We start from the raw sequence: 17,617 nt of genomic DNA on the forward strand, positions 1-17,617 counted from the left end.
TAAGTTAATGTTTTTATTTTATTTTTTAATTTTTAATTTTCTAAATTTATTTTTTTAATTAAGTATTACATCATTTAAATGCAAAAGATTGAGGATAAGACTATTTTTGTAGACAATGCAAAAATACACAGAGATAACTACAAAAATAAGTACTTAAAGAAACTGAAGAATTTAAATTCAGAAAGTGGGGATGAAGAGGAAAAAAAAATATATGATTTTAGGTAATTCTGATCTGAATTTTGTTTTTGCAGGTGCATCTGGCTAGTAGTTCACAAGTGTCTGCATTCATACTGTAGTATATTATTTTTTAACATTATGTACTACATATTCCAAGAATTTCTTTTCTTCGGTGTTTGGCATATAATAAGTATTTGTCTGGGATGCAAGTAATGCACAACTATCCTGTTTGCAGTGAGTTCACTTGGATCATGTTAGAGGTGTAGAAACAAATGTACCTTTTGAGGACAAGTCCTATTTTACAGACAGACTGTGTATAGGAACAAAGCATAATCTAGTTACCTGTTGAAATACATCCTTGAGAACGTTTACATTTTGGCTCAAGTCCTTTTAGCTCATGAGGTCTATGACAGTGCCAATAAATCAGCGTGGTGCTTGTAGATAAGCAAAGCGCTCCTTTTCTATCATCTACTTCCTGATGTCTCTCTTTTCTTTGGGTATCATGCAGTCACATATTACTTTGACTTTCTCAGTTGAAAATTGACGAGACAGTATTTGAATTCTAAAATATTTTTCTTCACGACATTTAAAAGAGAAATACATAAGCATATTTTTGTTATTTGACCTTTTCAGCCAGATTGATGAATTATCACCACCAAATCACAAGCAATTTGAGGTCACAAGTATGCTTGAAAATCTGGCATCACCTTTCTGTCAGCCACAGGTATTACGAAAACCTAAGTAAAATACTCATTTATGGAACAAAGCACTTCAGAAGCTCTGTAACAAAAGAAAAACAAAAAAGCAGCTACAACAATAAAAGTATTTTGTTTTGAAAGCCCACATTTTTGCAGGGGGATTTGATGCTAAATTCTATAGCTTTAAGGACAGTCAGATAATATATAAAAGAGCATCTGCACTGTCCATTATTGCTTCTTTTCTAGTTAGATAACAGTATAGTTCTCCTCGGGTCAGGATATAGGATGGCTAGACCAGATGGCACCGTGCCACTTTGGATACAGAACACTGCCTATAGCACTAACGGCAGGAGGCATGAGTCTTGTGGGAGTTCACCTGGTAGAGCCAAGCAGACAAGTTGTGTGGTGGTGGAATGCAGAAGTCCGTGGGATGGGTTAACCCACCTCAGTATGTTTGTTCCAAAATGACGGGGAGGTGATTGATGCATGGTAAATGCGGGGGGGGGCCTCATAGCTCACACGTTTGGCATCGATCCACTCTCAGATGCTGCTATCGGAGAAAATACATGCTAGTGGCAGAGCTGGAATGAGGGTGTAAGGCCCACCATGCAGCCATAAAACAGCCTCATCATGCAGCAGGCCAAATAAGGCCAAAGCTGTATGTGAGCATGGTACTGAAGAAATAAATTTCTGTGAAGATGCTAACTGAAACACCCTGTTACAGTTTTGTTGATGAAAATGCAAAGAGAAAGTAGGCATCTTTGAAGAAATTCTTAGTGGTTTCTTTTGCTTCAGAAGATGGCAGGTTGTCTGACAAGGAATGCAGGCATGCTGTGAGATAAATTTAAAAGTAAAATTATCATATCTGAAGCTACGTCTGATCGCTTCAATGCTTTATACAAGTTGGAAAGGAAAAGTCTGATATGGCCTGTATAGCAGCATTGCATTGCTGTGCTAGCTGCTGCCAAGAGGATGTTATCAGTGTTTGGGCTCAAATATTTTATTGTCTGTATTACTGTAATGCCTAGGACTTGCAGTCACAGACTTAAAGATTGCTGGTGTGAGTTCCTTGAAGAATTACAAAGAAAGAAAATTTGCCTTTCCTGAATGAACCTTATCAGTTAATTTCACTTTTTCCACACATGCAAGTAACGTGACAAACTCCTGCACCGTTGCCATACTGTTTTTATCTCGCTGTGCACGGAGACAGCCAAATGACTTGCAGGTAGAGGTTTTGTGTATGAAGTGGCTGGCTGTGTTCATAAACAACATTCATTTGTCTTCCCTCTTCCATTTTATTTTTGCTCCCTTTAAGCATTTAAAAGGTGCCTTTTCCTTACTTTTTTTGTTTGAGGGAGGGAGTAAAAAACTGTAGTTGGAGAAGAATCAAGTACTTGGACAAATAAATCCAAATCATAACTATGAGATTGTAAACCAAACTAGCTTTGGAGGTCATGAAAGGCTGTCAGAAATGGAATAGAGGACTAATATCTAAGCCAAGAAGCTAATGACCCAAAAAAAAAAAAAAAAAAAAAAAAAAAAAAGCAAATCCAGGAGCTAACTTTTAAGCAACAACTTATAATTTTTTTTTTTTATAATTTTTTTTTCTTTTTTACTGTAGATTTAGACTACACAGCTAAGAACTGACAAATTTGTAAAAGTTTCAGTTATTGTTTTAGACATTCTTAAGGAACATGGTTTTAAAGAAAAGATGCACAGATTTTCAAAATAGATCCTAACAGTGGAAACAGACATTATACAATAGGTTTATTACTGATAGTGATGTTTTTAGTCTATTATTTGGTTCTTTATTTAACAAATTAGGCTGCTAAGCCAAAATGGAATTACATTGCAACAGTTCATAGGCTGAAACTGCAGAGCTGGAGAACTCTTCTGCTATTTGTTTCAGATAAGAAGCAAAACAAGAAAACAGATATATAACATGAAATAAAAATGACTGTTAAAAGTTGCCTACTTAGGAAATATGGGTAGGGTATATAATATATATATATATATATATAATATATAGGATATATTGAATGCTGCTATTATAGTTCTCTTTCATGCTCTTCACCTGCTTTGTGACATTAGTGCTTTCTCTGTGATCTTTTCGTATTGTTCCAGAAGGACTTTTTCACTTCTGTAAAGGTCTGTTCTGAGGATTACAGCGTGTTCCACATTCAAGGATGCCAAACTCCTTAGACTTCTATTTTGGCCTAAATCTTTTAGAACAAAATGGAGATTCTTTGCTGAAAATAAATAAATAAATAAATAAAAATTAATTAAATTTAAATTGTGGAAATTAAATTGTGGTAAACGTTAAGTTTCTCTCTGTTCCTTGATTTAGCTAGATAAATTATGGCCAACGCTGGAAAAGTAACTCTATTTAAAGATGTAAACAAGAATCTATAAAGCATAAGCCTAAAAATAAGCATGCAAGTACAGTGAGCTACAGAATCAAGGCCCAAATGCTTTATATCAGGCAGAAAACACAGTTAGACCTTGTGGATATAAGAAATTCCTACCCAGTTAGAGAGAAAAGGTCTATTAAATTACCATAGAAATTAAATATTAAAATATGGAAATCAGTGAGTTTGTGTCTTAGCAACACAAAGTAAAATCTTTATAGAAATGTTCCATTTTTTAATTCATCTGTTACAAGCTTTAGCTCCGTGATCTTCTTTCTAGACCTTTTCCATTGTGACTGACAGCTTTATCAGACTTAATGAAGGACCTCCTCATCATGCTCGTGCCTATGGCAAAATTCCTACTGTCTTCAGTAAGAACAGAACATTGGCAAATAATTTTACTGTTCTGCTAAAGAAAACTGGCAAATATCAAACCAGATGAATTTTGTATTGCAGAGCTTTAAAGTGGTACACAAATGCCCTCCTTGCAAGAGTTGTGCTCAACAATTCTCTAACCATTATTTTTTCATACTTTTTAAATCTGTTGATAGAAAATCAATAATTTTGGATGGTACTGGAAACATTAAGTGTTAGACAACATTTTAGACCAAGGAATAGCCCTGGTGTTTTCAAAGATCTTGCAAAATATTACCGTATATTACTGGCCATTTCGCATCATCTTGCTATTTTGCACTTCGATGAGTGACAGAAGTATGGATTCAACCAAGTCCTTCAGTAAACATACGGAAAAAAATGCATAACTTCATAGTTTGTTTTAATAACAGTTGGAAATTGTGTGTTTTCTTCATAATTTGAATTTGCTATTTCCAACTTCTTTGAATTTATTTATTATGTATTTTGTTAAAACCATTGGAGGTCATCTAATCTACCCTCCTGCTTTGGAGCTTTACCATTGTCATTGCTAATCTGGGTCAGACATAGTTTGGTCAAGCCTTATTCTGGAAATATTCAAGAACGGATATTTCACTACTTTGTCACCTGTTCTTATGGTGCACTAGCAATATAATATTATTTTCTTAATGTTCAATCTAAACCTCACACATGGCTGTTGTCATTAATCAGATCATCTAGCACTAAGTAGTTTTTACTGTTATCTATGTAACTGATTTTCAGTAAATTGTAGGCTGCTAGAATTCCTTACTTTTTTCCAGTTGAGTTCATTTTCTTCAGACTGTGGCAGTTCTCATATTAAAGACCCCTGATCATCTTGGAGACGTTCTATAGAACAGCTACACAGTCTTTCAACACTATTCCTGAACTAAGAGGGTGTGGAGGGGCAAAGCTAGACAGAATTGCATATGCAGCTCAAGTAGTGCCAAGGGAAGGTTAATAACCATTTGGTCTGTTGGCCACATTTCTCCAAAGGTTTGCTTTATTTGTGATGCAAGTGCACTGTTAGTTGGATGCTGTTCAAGGTGGTGTTTCCCATAACCTTCAGGTCTTTCCCATCAATGCTGCTGCTCAGAGTGAATTGATGTACGGGGTTTTTTCCAGGTGTGGAATTCAGCATTTGTTGAACCTCATGAGTTTCTGCAGGAGGAAGCTTAGTTTTCTTTCTGGGCAATAGGTAACAGCTGGCTACAATTACTTTTTGAGATGCCTACATTACTCACGGAAATAATTGGTGTATGCCACTTATCACAGGATAATTATGTTTTAATTTAAGGTTTTAATTTCATGTGGCTTTCTGAAAAGCACTGTGAAAGTACAAAGTTCAATTTAAATCATCTCTCTCTCATAGCATGTTTTCCTAGCAAAACAACATCCTGATAAGTAGAAAGTAAAAATTGGAAACTCAATCTTCCTTTTAGTAGGTGCAATTTTTACAGATCCCAGTAAACAGATATATACATAAAGCTGCACATTCTGTGATCAAATGAAACCAAAGGAGAAACTCTTAGTTTCTAATCTGTCCTGACAAAGACTCCATCTCATGAAAAAGACACGTCTGAGTCTGTAAATCTGTCTATAAAACAGAGTTCATGTCGAAACTGAGTACCTCAAACCTGAGCAAAAACTCAAGATGATGTACAGGCATGTGAACTTTAACTTTTGAGTCACAATCTTGATTCTGGTGATTATAGAGTTAGAGTGTTTAAATCTAGTTCTGTTTGATCCTGATCTTTTAATCGAGTCCACAGTTTTGATGTATTTTATAAACGGTTTACAAAATGTCATACTGAAGGATAGTGTGAGTCTTACCTTGACATGACTCCAAAAGAGTGTTCATTAGTGAGTGAGGGGGAATTTTTGAGTTCAATTTAACCTTCAGAGTCGATGTTTGTGTATACGAAGCTTAAGAATTTGTACATTTCCTATATCTCTTAGCCATTAGTTCATATTGTTCTGTTATCTGTAATATAAAAAAGCTACCTAAACTGGACCACTAACTCTCCTTTTCCGAAGAATTAATGTTCCAGATTGTGATATTATCATACTTTAATGCTATCAAGCTTACTCAATTGACAGTGTCAACGATTCAATTTAAACCACCTTTATATTTTTATTTCTCTTTGCAGACCTTACCCCCAGCTGTCATATTTGTAGTTTCATGCATACATGCTACATACTGCTAAAAATAGAGCTGCATTATTAAGAAACAAGTAGAAAAATAACACTTTTCTGTCTTCAGGTTTAATTCCTCTGCTCGGTTTCTGAGCACAACCTTAGTTTTAGCCTTAGTCTTTCTCTCCTCATTGTTTTGTGTACTAATAGGGTTGGATTAACCTGTATTCAGGAGTTCTGTAACTCTCCATGTAAGACCCCAGACAAGAAATGGGAGTAGCTGATGGCCTCTTTACACAGGCTCTCTAGCCTGTATTTTTATTTACTAACACCTTTTTTCTTTCTCCATAGTGTAGGTTATTATCATACAAGAGCAGTTCTCGTATTGGTTTCCTCTGTTAACAAAGGGAGCAGAAAATGTTTCTCCTCTACTTCTCTCTACTCTACCTTTAAGTCAGAAGTGTCAGCCAAGGTCTCCTTTAGGATTAGGTCTGGCCTACATCCTTCCAAAGGTTTAGACTATTATGATGAAAAACTACATCTGCTGCTTGCAGACTATATATGATTAGTTATTACTAATTTTACAGTATCTTTTATGTTCTGTTTGTATTTTTTTGTTGTTGTTTTGTTTTGTTTTCCTCTTGACTGTCAGTTGCTGGGTTTACATTTCAGTTTTACTTCCCTACTGCTTCATTCTGATGTAATTAAAGCTTGAAAGTAAAGAACTTAATTCTACCATTTCTTTTGGCCTGCTTCTGATTTTCCAGCATAGCTTGATGAACAAGAGCCAGCTTGGCTTCTTGGCTCCGCTTGCTTTATTCTGCTGTGCAACACCAATAGTGCTGTCTCTCAGCAGGAAAGAGCTGTTCCCAGCAGCTTTGGAAGCAGTTTTCCTGAGATTGCAGGAGTGGAGAGGAATGCCTCATCTCTTACGTTCAGTGTGCAGAAAGACACCAGAGACTGACAGATGAGTAGGATCATGTCTTAACAGCACCATAGCTTCTGTATCTTTTCTTAAACTGACAACAAACCTTTTGCAACTGTTCAAAAACCACCCCACAACATTTGGTCAGCTATCCTGAGGAGGTAAGTTTTTTGTTTTTTTTTCTTCTTTTTCCTTCTTGAGTTACGATAACAGTTGGACCTGTCAGCTTTGTCTTACATAAGTGCTGCCTGGTATACTCTAAAAGAGATTCCTGGGAATGCCTCCCTTCCATTTAAAAAAAAAATCTATCTACATACAAGCACCTTTGTATGGATGTATTTGTTTATGCATGACTGTTTAGTATGTTTTCGTAGTGTAAAAATAATCTTAATATTTATATATTTATATATAGTAGTTATTTAACTGTACTGGTACAGACCAAGCAGTACAACTTCCTAGTACAGACCAGCCTGTAGTAAGGGGTGGCAAACATGTCATTTGTTAAGCAGATGGTATGCTACAAACCCCAGTCAACCATGGAAAAGTTTTAGCTTGGCTTTACTATCAGACACCATCTCTAGTACGCCCTTAGCATGCAAGCAGACCTGCTGACTCTGTAGGAATGAAACAAATTCTGTCACCAGCTGCAGAGGTGATTTAATTAACTTCTGGGAAGTAAGTAATGTGTGTGACCCTCAATGGAGAAAAGGGTTGCTAGGTAGTGCTGGAAGTAGGGTGGAATATGGGACTGAGCATGCAACTGACCAAATTGAGGAAGAACAAGGAAACAAGATTACTGTGCTCAGAAAGAAATGGTAACAACATTCAACCATGGTTGAGTGATGCTAACTCAAAACTTAGCGCAGCACAAGCCATGAGCAGGGGGAGGCAGGGAAGGAAGTTAAGGCTTATAATTTTGCATTTTTCATTATTTTGAATGATCCTGTTGGCATGCATCATGGAGAAAAGGGAAATTAGGACATAACATAGCAATGGGACGCAGCAGGCCTCAAGTGTGCAACATAGTGTCTTTCTGTAAAAAGCTATCTGTAGCAAGATTAAGACTAAGCTTGTAAACATGCGAAAAAATCTGGTGACATAACAGGAGTTGGATGACAGGAAGAAGCGGCTGACACACCAAGTTACACAGATGTAAGGGCATTTATTGCTGTGGAAAGGAGGTGCGATTTCTGTAGGTGTTAACACCTGGCTTGTTTTCAAGGGAAGGGGCAGCAGAGCGGGGTGATGTCGGGGCTGGGGCTGAGGGAGCGGGGCCCGGAGCCTGCCCCATTCGCCCTCCTAGGGGCTGCCTCGGGGGCGGCCGCCGCCATTCCGCGCGGCGGGCCGGGCCGGGCCGCCCGTTACCACGGCAACGGGGGCTGCGGGCCGGGCCGGGGCGGGCCGAGCCGGGCCCGGGGCGGGCCGGGCCGCCGGGCTCCCGCCCCCCGCAGCCGGCGGGCCGGGAGAGGCTGCGGGCTGCCGGGCGGCGGCACGGCACGGCACGGCAGGATGGTGCACCACTCGGGCTCCATCCAGTCCTTTCGGCAGCAGAAAGGTAAGGTCAGGGGCGGGGGGCGGCTGCGGGGACGCTGCCCTCCGCGCTCCCACCGGGGATATAGGGGCAGCGGGGACACCACCAGGACACCGCTGGTGTCCCCTTCGTTGGCAGGACACGGGCTGTGCTGGCCGGCAAGCGCTACGGTGAACGCATCCTCCGCCGGGGTTAGGGATGCTGTGGAGCCTTGGCTGTGGTTGCGATGGAAAACGCTGCTTTGCTCAATGAACTCCCAGTATTTGTTCCTGATCTTGGAACCCCTACTCTTTTCCTGCGTTATATTCTTATTTTGTTTCTCTAATTCTTTGTCAGGTAACGCGAAACCCAGCTTTCTTTCATAACCAGCATCTTTCCCTGCTTCCTCTTGTTTCAGTTGTTAAACAACTCTTTTTTTTTTTTTTTTTTTTTTTTTTTTTTTCCAATGAGTGCATTATGCCATAAATTATGATTTAATACGGCGTTCTCCATACATAAGTCATGGGCTCCCTTATTGGATTTGCCCTCATTCAAGTTCTTGTGTTTGAATGGCTAGTGAGAAATAAATAATTCAAAGCACTTATTCCATTCTGGTAATCCCATGATAAATTTAGTTCCTTGCTGTAGAGGTTTTGCGTTTACTGCCTATCCTACATGCAGTAACGAGCAGTGCTGTTGCACATTGCATCTAGTTTATCAAGTACAAAGTTAATCAAATGAGATAAGAGTTTTTTTGTTTTTGTTTTTGTTTTTTTTTCAAATGTAGTGGATGCGGTTATAAAAGCATCAAGTGATTTGAAGCTATGCTGTAAATCCTTAGTTTTTGTTCTAGTTTTGTTTTTTAATAAGAAAACAGTTTTTTACATTACAGCAATGATTAGCTGGAGTCCCTGTCAAGGCTCTTTGGGAGCTGTTCAGCTGCTTTGTAATAATATTGGGGAAAAATACCCCCAAATTAACTTCATCATATTCTAGTTCAGGGATGGTATTTAATTGCTTTGAAACCAAACCGCGCTGCATGATTTAAGAAATTGTGTGTTTGTGGTAGTCATAAAACTTAATAATAATCTAGTTTTTAACCAGTAACCTACTGAGAAGCAGATCCTTCTCTTCTCCTTACACCTGAAGAAATCCTGAGTAAGGTACTGAGCCAGTAACGAGGTTCTGAGAAAGGGAGAAGGCTCTTGTGGAGCTATGTAGTCTGTACAGTACAACTGGGGTGTCTGTCACTTTCTTGGTAATCTCATCTGCAGTGTGATGTGTGCTAAAGCTACCTGAATGAGTTTGGTTTCAGCTTTTCTCAACCTGCTGCTTCTGACAATGCAGGGGGACAGCATGAAATCTTGGGCAAAAGGATACAGAAAAACTAAGAAAACATAAATCACAATCAAGAACTCATCATCTAATCAGGAGGTGTTTGAACAAAGCGGAGAATCTAGCACCTTGTCGTTGACAGAAACGGATCTCAGCAGCAGGGCATCATGTCATTGCCTTCAGTTTTTCCTAGCTTGGTCTTTTATGTTATTCTCCTACTTTAAGATTCCAGTGGAGTTCTATTCTAACCTAGCATAGCTGAGGTTTTGACTAAATGCTCTATTTGTTTTCTAGCTGCTCACAGAACTGTGCCCTAAATTCCTTTTTTTTTTTTTTTTTTTTTTTTCAGAATCAGTGGTAATCCCCATGAAATGGCCAACTGCCCATCGCAGCTGTGCCTTATATGCTTCACTTGCATTGAGACCAAGCTCCATTTCTTTTGGGGGATTGGAAGGGCATAATTTTTATGTGGATTCTCAATCATATAGGAAAGGTATAAAGCAACAAAAACAATAGGTGATAAAAAAACAAAAGTTGATGTTAACCTTTTTAGATGCAGCAGCTGTGTACCTGCTGTCATCTAATGCAATATTCAAACCAACTTGAAGAGAGGTAACGTTTAAGATAGGAGATTGAATGGGTTAGAGAGCATTGTGTTTCCTTACCTTACCTGCTGTGAGTGCTTTTTACTAGCTGAGAAGACAAATAGCATTTTTTGTACCAAAGCTATCTTTGAAAGGCTTGAGAAAATTAAAACCAAGTTCTCCAGGCTCTCAGGTGTGTGGGAGTCCTCGACAGAGAAGAAAACCAAGAAAAATGCATGTATACCCCAAGGATTTGTCTCTCGTTGGAGTTTGTTTTCTTTCTTCTGTTTTTCCTCCTTGACAGAGAGAGGAGGTGTTCACAGTAGGAGGCTGCCACTGTAACGTGCCAGCGTGGTTGTGTCTTGCTGCTGCTTCAGGTTGTGTACGCAGAGTGAAACCCTCAGTTTTCAGAAGCAGCAGTATAGCACAGCGTAGTGTTATGAAAACGCTGCAAGGTTTGAAGAAAGAATCTCCTTCACCCCTACAATTTTTGTTCGCCTTCTGAGATCTGAAGGTATCCCGATCAAAAAGAGCAATGTGCAGAAGGTAAACTAATCCATGTGTCTGCACAGTAGTGCATTAGATCTGTTGAGCCATCTGTAGAATATTTCATTGCTATTTTTAACTTCTGTTGTGGCAGAAACTGCTTTTTCTGAAATTACTTTCCTCAGAAATATTCTCCAAGATGTCATTACTTCATATACTGTGCAGTACCTTTATACTCCTTATCTCTTCAGAGGGGGATTCAACCGATGGCCTCGTAAGAATGATGTAGGGGGGAAAAGGAAGAAGTGTTTCTTAATTCTTTAGAAGAGAAAAATCTCCCATCAGATGGTAATTTGCAGTTCTGCTTAATACCACTAAGTAATAAATAGCTGTCCAGGAAGGACAACCAAGAATGAGGTAACGTTGCTGAAGACAAAGACTATCTCTATAGACATTTTGCAGCTTAATAATTCCAGGGAAAGACAGCTGGCTGGAATTTAGTAGTTGATCTCAAACACAGTCAAGTAACATCCTTTTAAACGCAAAAGATCCAAGTGTATGGTGGCCTTATGGTAGACTTTGTGGGGCTTGAAATGGATACGGGGCTGGTGCAAAGCAACTTCTTGTTTCCTTAGGAAGCTTCACTGAAAAATGCTTCAGAAGCAGAGGCAACCTAAGGCTTAGAAGAGACTCTTCTTTTAATAGGCACTTCATTGTGAGTGGGTTTGAATGTTTCTGGCCTGACTGACGGAAGGCAAAACCTACATTCTGGGTGTGGGTCAAAGCCATAGTGATGCTTTCAGATTTTCAGATCTAGATTTTTAGCCCTGATACATAGACCACAATTTCCTCTGTGCTCTGTTGGGTTCTCTTAGTGACTATTGTTCTTTTTTAATGCCTCTACCAAAGCTTTTTAATGAGAGCTTAAGGCTGGGAGAAATAAAATAAATTCTTGCTGTAAAACTGAGTTTTTTTTTATCATATTGCATGAGTTTTAGGGACATGGATTGCAGATGAAATCCAGTGCCTAGCTTGAGGTACTTCTTATTCTTTCTGTTCAAGTTGTGTAACAGGACAGAAAGGCATTCAGCAGCTTCAATTCATGGTATGGCTGATTTAGCTCCTCAAGGGATTTATCTTGAGATTGCCTGATTTCTGAGCAAATCAGGTATTTCCATGAAGGATACACTCCGTGATGTGAACTGATCGGTGCCAAATATTGTTTAATTTCTTAAATTTGTTATCTGAAGTTGTAGTGAATTTTAGATAGTATGAGGATTGGATTGAGAACCTCTAAAAAGGTACAGCCCTTGTCCTTGTAAGAGAGCACTTGTTATGTCATTAACTGCTTTTTGTTAATGAACAAACACCTTTGAGCTTCTTAGAGGAGCACTACTGTTTTGGAGTAGAGCTTTTTTGTTGTAATTTTTTACTCTAAGATCTTAATGACCTGCATTATTTACAAAATAACTTGTGAATTCAATATGTCTTCAAGTTGTAAATTTAAAGGAGGGTTTGTAAAGATCACCCTTGTTTATAGTGCTCCAGAGTTTTCAGCATTTAGAAACTTGGAGGTCTAATTAGGATTTTTTTTTGAGAATTCTCCAAGGATGTTTGATGTTTCAGTGCCTCTGGTGGACCTAGTACACTTCGTAATCCAAAGAAGCTGCTGAAAGCTACTGGAAGATGCAGTCCGTCTTGCAAATTCATGAGAAGTTGTCTTTTACCTGTTTTTCGCAAGAGCAGAAAGAACAGGTTTTCATGTTAGCATGAGGACAGGAATGCTTAGGGCTCGACTCTTTCATTTGCATTCCCAGGAGCAAACTAACATCTACCAAAAATTTCAAAGCTATCCTGATTCTGAAAGCTGAGAGCAGCACAGCTATTAATACCCTCCTTTAAAACGATACCATATTCAAGTGGTGCTGTTTCTAATGCTCTGTCAGTGCGCTGAAAAGCCAAGTCTAATTTTTAAAAAGACTTAGACCTGAATATATTTGCTCTTATATTTGTTGCCTGGTACAGCTACGCAATTTAAGGTGCACTTCTCCTTTTTCGATCAAACATCTTAGAAGAGCCCATAATCAGTCTTTTTATTCCGGATTGTGCCATTGTGGTATAGAACTTGATTGAAAATGGTCATTAAATAAGACATTTTTAACCTCCTGTTATACAGTGCTCCAGAAGTCTTGTTATGTTTTTCCTCACTGAGCAACTATTTAAAATGAGAAACCAAAGGAAATCTGAGTTTCTGGTTTGCTGCATTGCTCTGCCATCAGGCTGCAGATGATGACCCTGTGGTAAGATGTCTGGGCATTAGCTTCCTACGCTCTGCTTTAAGTACAGCTTAGCAGGGTATTAGCTGTGGTCAAACCTTGTACCTGTTCCAAAGCTTTTCGGATCTCCCTCACTAAGGACCTGTTAAAACAGGCAACCCGTGCCAACACTGGCTTTCTTCAGAGCTCTCATTTTAGCATTTATGCTTCATTGCACATCACTGCAAAAGTACAAGTTCTGAGCCTGCCTTTGTGTTTCATTTTGGTTTGTTTCACTTATTTTTTTCAGTTTTGAATTCTGCTAAGTGAAGAAGATCTATGAAATAGTCTGGCAGTGTGAATTCTCTTGAGTATTTGTAATAATAGTTTTAGTGTACTGGATTTGATTTTATAAAATTTTTCAAGAAAATTAGCAGTAGTCAGCAGTTTGTGATTAAGTATCTTTTATAACTTCAACCATGACAAATTGAACGATTGTCACAAATATAAGTACCGGGAGTCCCAAGTCCCAGGCTCTGCAGTTAGGTAGCAGTGAACAAAGTGATGTGTTTTTTCATTGAAAAGTTGGGGTTGGGGTCAATGACTTGAATTTTTGGTATGCTGTGACAGCAGAAACTAATTGTGCTAAATCCACGTTTGACAAGCAACAAGTCTGGTTTTCTGCTTGGGACTGTCTGCAGTGAAGAAGGTAGGGTGGCTGTGTTGTCTTGAGCTGGATGCTAGATGAGATTTGCAGGAAGAATGATACGTGTGTAGCATTACCCACGATACAAATCTTGCCTTCCCTTTACAAGCTCATTTTATAATCACTTCATTTCTGTGGTAGATTATTTACTGAAGATGAGTGTAACTCAAAACTAAGCTACAGTGTACAGCAATATGTTTTAACAACTCTGAGCCTCAATGAATGCAAATTCGGCTCTGTTTGCTCAGAATGAGATTCTGAGTCTGCCTCAATTTGGGTTATCATCTGGCTTGTGAGGGCTCGAAGCCAGTGTGACTACTTAAGTGAGGAATTGTTCATTTCCCTGACTGGTGAGTTTGCAGCTTAATTCACGATTCATTTGACTGTTTTAAACGGGGTTTGGAAGACGATATCTTAGTTATGCTTTTGGGTCATCTCCAGTAAGCAAAAGCCAGGAAAACAGTAACATTTATGATGCAACTATTTTAAAGGGAGGATCACTTGAGGAAAAAAAAAAAAAAAAAAAAAAAAAAAGAACCCATGCAAACATGCTGAATTAGCTTCTATCTTTGCAGTTAGGGGAAGGGAGCATAGCTTGAAGAGCACTGTGTATGAAGAGTACCTGCAGAAATCACTTCTGAACATCAGCACGCTGCTCGTTGTATGGTATTTGTTTTCCTACTTAGTAATAAAGTACAGCAAGATGACACATGGGTTTTCTTGCTGCTTTGTTGCAATTCTTACTGGATTTCAGCGTAGCACTGATTGCTCAAGGGAAATGCACAAACAAAGGAAAGTAGAGCGCTCACAAATATATATTGAAAAATTCATAATTACAACACAGTTACTGAAGAGCTGTAGCTAGTCACGCACACTCCAGATAATTACTGTGATGATGGAAAGATTTTGAGTTGTAAAGTGTTTGAAATGTCACTGCTGGTCTGACTTAGTACAATTACTCTTGCTCAAAACAATTACGTACTCCTTACTGTTTGTTTAGCAACTTCCTCAATATGCCTTTCTAAGTCAGAAGGTGGGATATGGGCAACATTGGCATCGTTTTCCTTCTGCTTCCTTAAACCAGTGGAATTGGTACCTTTGATGATGTAATTTTCCTGAACCATTAATCAAAATTTTAGGAGAAAAAAGTCCTTCTACTTGTTATCTTAGGGCTATTGTGTGGCACTTCGTTCCCTTTCCTTTCTGTGTGGTCATTCTGAAAGGAATTGCGCTATATGAGAAAATAGCAGCAAAAGAGCAAAGGGAAAATGGTCTAACAGTCAGTCCTAAGAATTTCCCGAATTTAGGAATACGTTGAGAGGAGGAATATATAAGCACAAAAAAGTGAATGACAAAATATAGAAGGGTGAGGAGCGATGCAAAGACACAGAGATGGTAGGTGGGGAGAGATGTATGTATATAGAGTAGTAGCAGGCAGCAAGCACAGACGCGCGTGGGAGCAGCGCCGCTCAGATGCTGCACCGCTGCAGCCTCATCAAGCCCTGCCTTGCAGCCAGCCTCTGCGATGAGTATTGATTTCCAAGTCAGTTGCCAAAAGAAAGTGAACAAAGTAGCTGATAGAAACAGTTTTCTGCTAAGGGGTGATCCAGCGAGGATGGGAATAGTATCACGTGCGGGTGGGCGTAAAGCCAAAGGCTTGAGATGGAGAAATAAACAGGTACCACCCGAATGCAAAATGCGTATGGCTGAACACACAGCAGAGGCTGGATTTCTCAGCTGAAAGGAAAACGCAACACCTATGCACTACCTTTTCCTCCCACTTGAAATTAATGTGGCTTTGTGGGCATCATACTTAAAAATGGAGTGTGGTGACATGTCTTGCTGGATGCTGAATCGTCAAAATGGAGAGGCCTAGGGGGTCAAAATTCCTCTTGTGCAGAGTACTTCCCTCTTGTTGATGCATTTAAAGATAGATGAGAGATCAATCTGTATATAAAAATTGACTTTTGGCATATATGAAGCATTCAATGAATATATGTATGCCTCTAAAGGCTGGTCATAAGCTGATGCTTTGTAGAGGAAGGTTGTGATTTCCAAGCTGTTTGGGTGAAATTCCACTCGATGCTGTAGCACCTAGGGGCTCTGGATTGCTCACAACCAGATTTTTATTTTAAAATTTTCCAAGATGCAGGCAAGTATTCTGACAGGAAGTTTAATGGCACTTGGATGCTTAACATGCAGTAATTGTTAGGAGTTACATGCTTAATGCTGTTTAAAAGGTATTGGAATTCAGTGCAGTCCAATAATTAGATCTTTAATAAGCTGACCTTTAAATATATAAAACTTTTTTTTTTTTTTTTTTTTGAACAAGGAGTCTCTTAAACCAGAAGAGTCAATTCTTTCCCCAAAATATGACTTTAGATCTGAATAACTATTCCTGCTTAACTCTTCTATAGATGCATTCATCCTGATACAGTCATGGCTATAACCAGAGTTAACCCAGAGCTATCTCATGGAAAAGTTTCAGATTTTATCTTAGGTCATCCATCTTTTTGAGCGTAACTTGCAGCTAGTGTCTGTTGGTGTATCACTGAAGTAAATGCAGTCTAAGAAGACAAAATGCTGTCTGGGACTGGTGGAATGGCCTCTCCCGGTTATCTTCTGCCAAGTTTTGTCACCGTATGCTTGTGACAGCAGGAGTGTTGGGTAGCTTCAGCCTGCAGCTACCTGAGCGTGCTGTCACCGGGCTGAAGTGTGGGTGGAAAGTTGCACCTTTTGGGTTCTCCTCACATGTGGAGGAGCTGATCAGCACAGTGTCAGGTGGGGGAACCCCAGAGCTGTCCTGCCAGGCCCATCACAGCAGAGACATGAGCCCAACAAAGGCTTGTCCCCACATATGGAGAGGAGCCCAGAGACACGATGGCAGCCCCAATTACCCTGGGCAGAGAGGTGAGTCCCAGTCCCAGGCTGTCCCAGTGCAGCCCTTGCTGGGGTGCATGTGGGGATGCAGGGGCAGAGCACCTGGGGACTGTACCAGACTTAGCAGGGGAGGAAGCAAAGCAGCAAAAGAGGGATCAACATGGTTTGGGATCAACATTTTACAACCACAATAAATTTTGTTGTTGTTGTTGTTGTTGTTTTTTTTTTTTTTTTTTTTCCTCATGTGCAAAAGCAAGGATTTTTCAGAAAAAAAAAAAAAAAAGTTTTGCTTGGCAGTTTGCTTATATTGCAATAAGTAGGTGCTCTGGTCTTTCCAGCAATCACCAATGCATTGCTCATGCTATTGTGAGGTACCTTGGCATGTAAGATTGAGTGAAAAAGGAGGAGAGAATTTTCAGAAGCACAAATAGTCCATAGGAATAAATGAATAATGCGCGGGAGCTTAACCATATTGCTATTAATAATTCACTCTTTTCAGAAATGCAGAACTTTGAAGTTTCTGTTTGAGAAATCCAGCATCGAAGTAAAATGGAAAAGCTGAATGGAAAAACAGCCTGTCAAAAGGAAGCACTTACTACTGCTGTCTTGCCTGAAAGCCGCTTGTGCTCAAAGGTCCATCACAAAAACTTCATGACAATTGATTTGGAAGCTATCTTGAGCATACTCAAACATTAAAAATAAATAACTACATTTCTGGATGCACTCCACGCAGAAGCCCCATGTACTCTCACTGATAGCAATGGGATTTCAGTGCCGTGCCTGGGAATTTGACTTGTGAATGAGCTACTTTTTAGGATGTTACTAAAAGTAACTTTTTAAAAAGTAAAAATAACATGCTGTTAGGGATCAGTCCTAGCTTACTTTTCTTTTGTACTGTAGGAAAGGAGCTCCTCCACTTGCTGTTGTTAAATGTTGTAGGAAATCTAGAAATAAGGATGAGTTTGACTTGCATTCGATTGACTCACAGCAGAAAATTATACTGTCCATTGCTTAATTAGCCTGCAATGATATGTTTGCGTCTGGAAGGTTTACACAGAGCTGCTGTAACATTTTCAGTAAATGGAGTGGCAAGATTAAGATGGAAGCAAAATAAATAGGAAGGAAGC

General features: G+C 39.2%; 1 protein-coding gene across 4 annotated transcripts in view; it reads left to right on the forward strand.

The window, feature by feature from the left end:
• ANO3 (anoctamin 3) overlaps positions 1–17,617 on the forward strand; it is a 206,469-nt gene that overhangs the window by 63,385 nt on the left and 125,467 nt on the right. Inside the window, exon 1 of one of the 4 annotated variants that reach the window (XM_032187911.1) lies at positions 6,707–6,895. The exons of 2 other annotated variants lie outside the window; for them this stretch is intronic. Coding sequence is in view for 1 of the 2 variants with exons in the window: in XM_032187909.1 (XP_032043800.1) it covers positions 8,244–8,289 (46 nt within the window). In the remaining variant the exon portion in view is untranslated. Of the gene's footprint in view, positions 1–6,706; positions 6,896–8,193; positions 8,290–17,617 lie in introns of those variants that run through there. One more of the 4 variants, XM_032187909.1, reaches the window with a different exon arrangement.

The sequence above is a fragment of the Aythya fuligula genome, chromosome 5 (assembly GCF_009819795.1).
Source record: "Aythya fuligula isolate bAytFul2 chromosome 5, bAytFul2.pri, whole genome shotgun sequence".
In the NCBI taxonomy this organism is placed as follows: Eukaryota; Metazoa; Chordata; class Aves; order Anseriformes; family Anatidae; genus Aythya; species Aythya fuligula.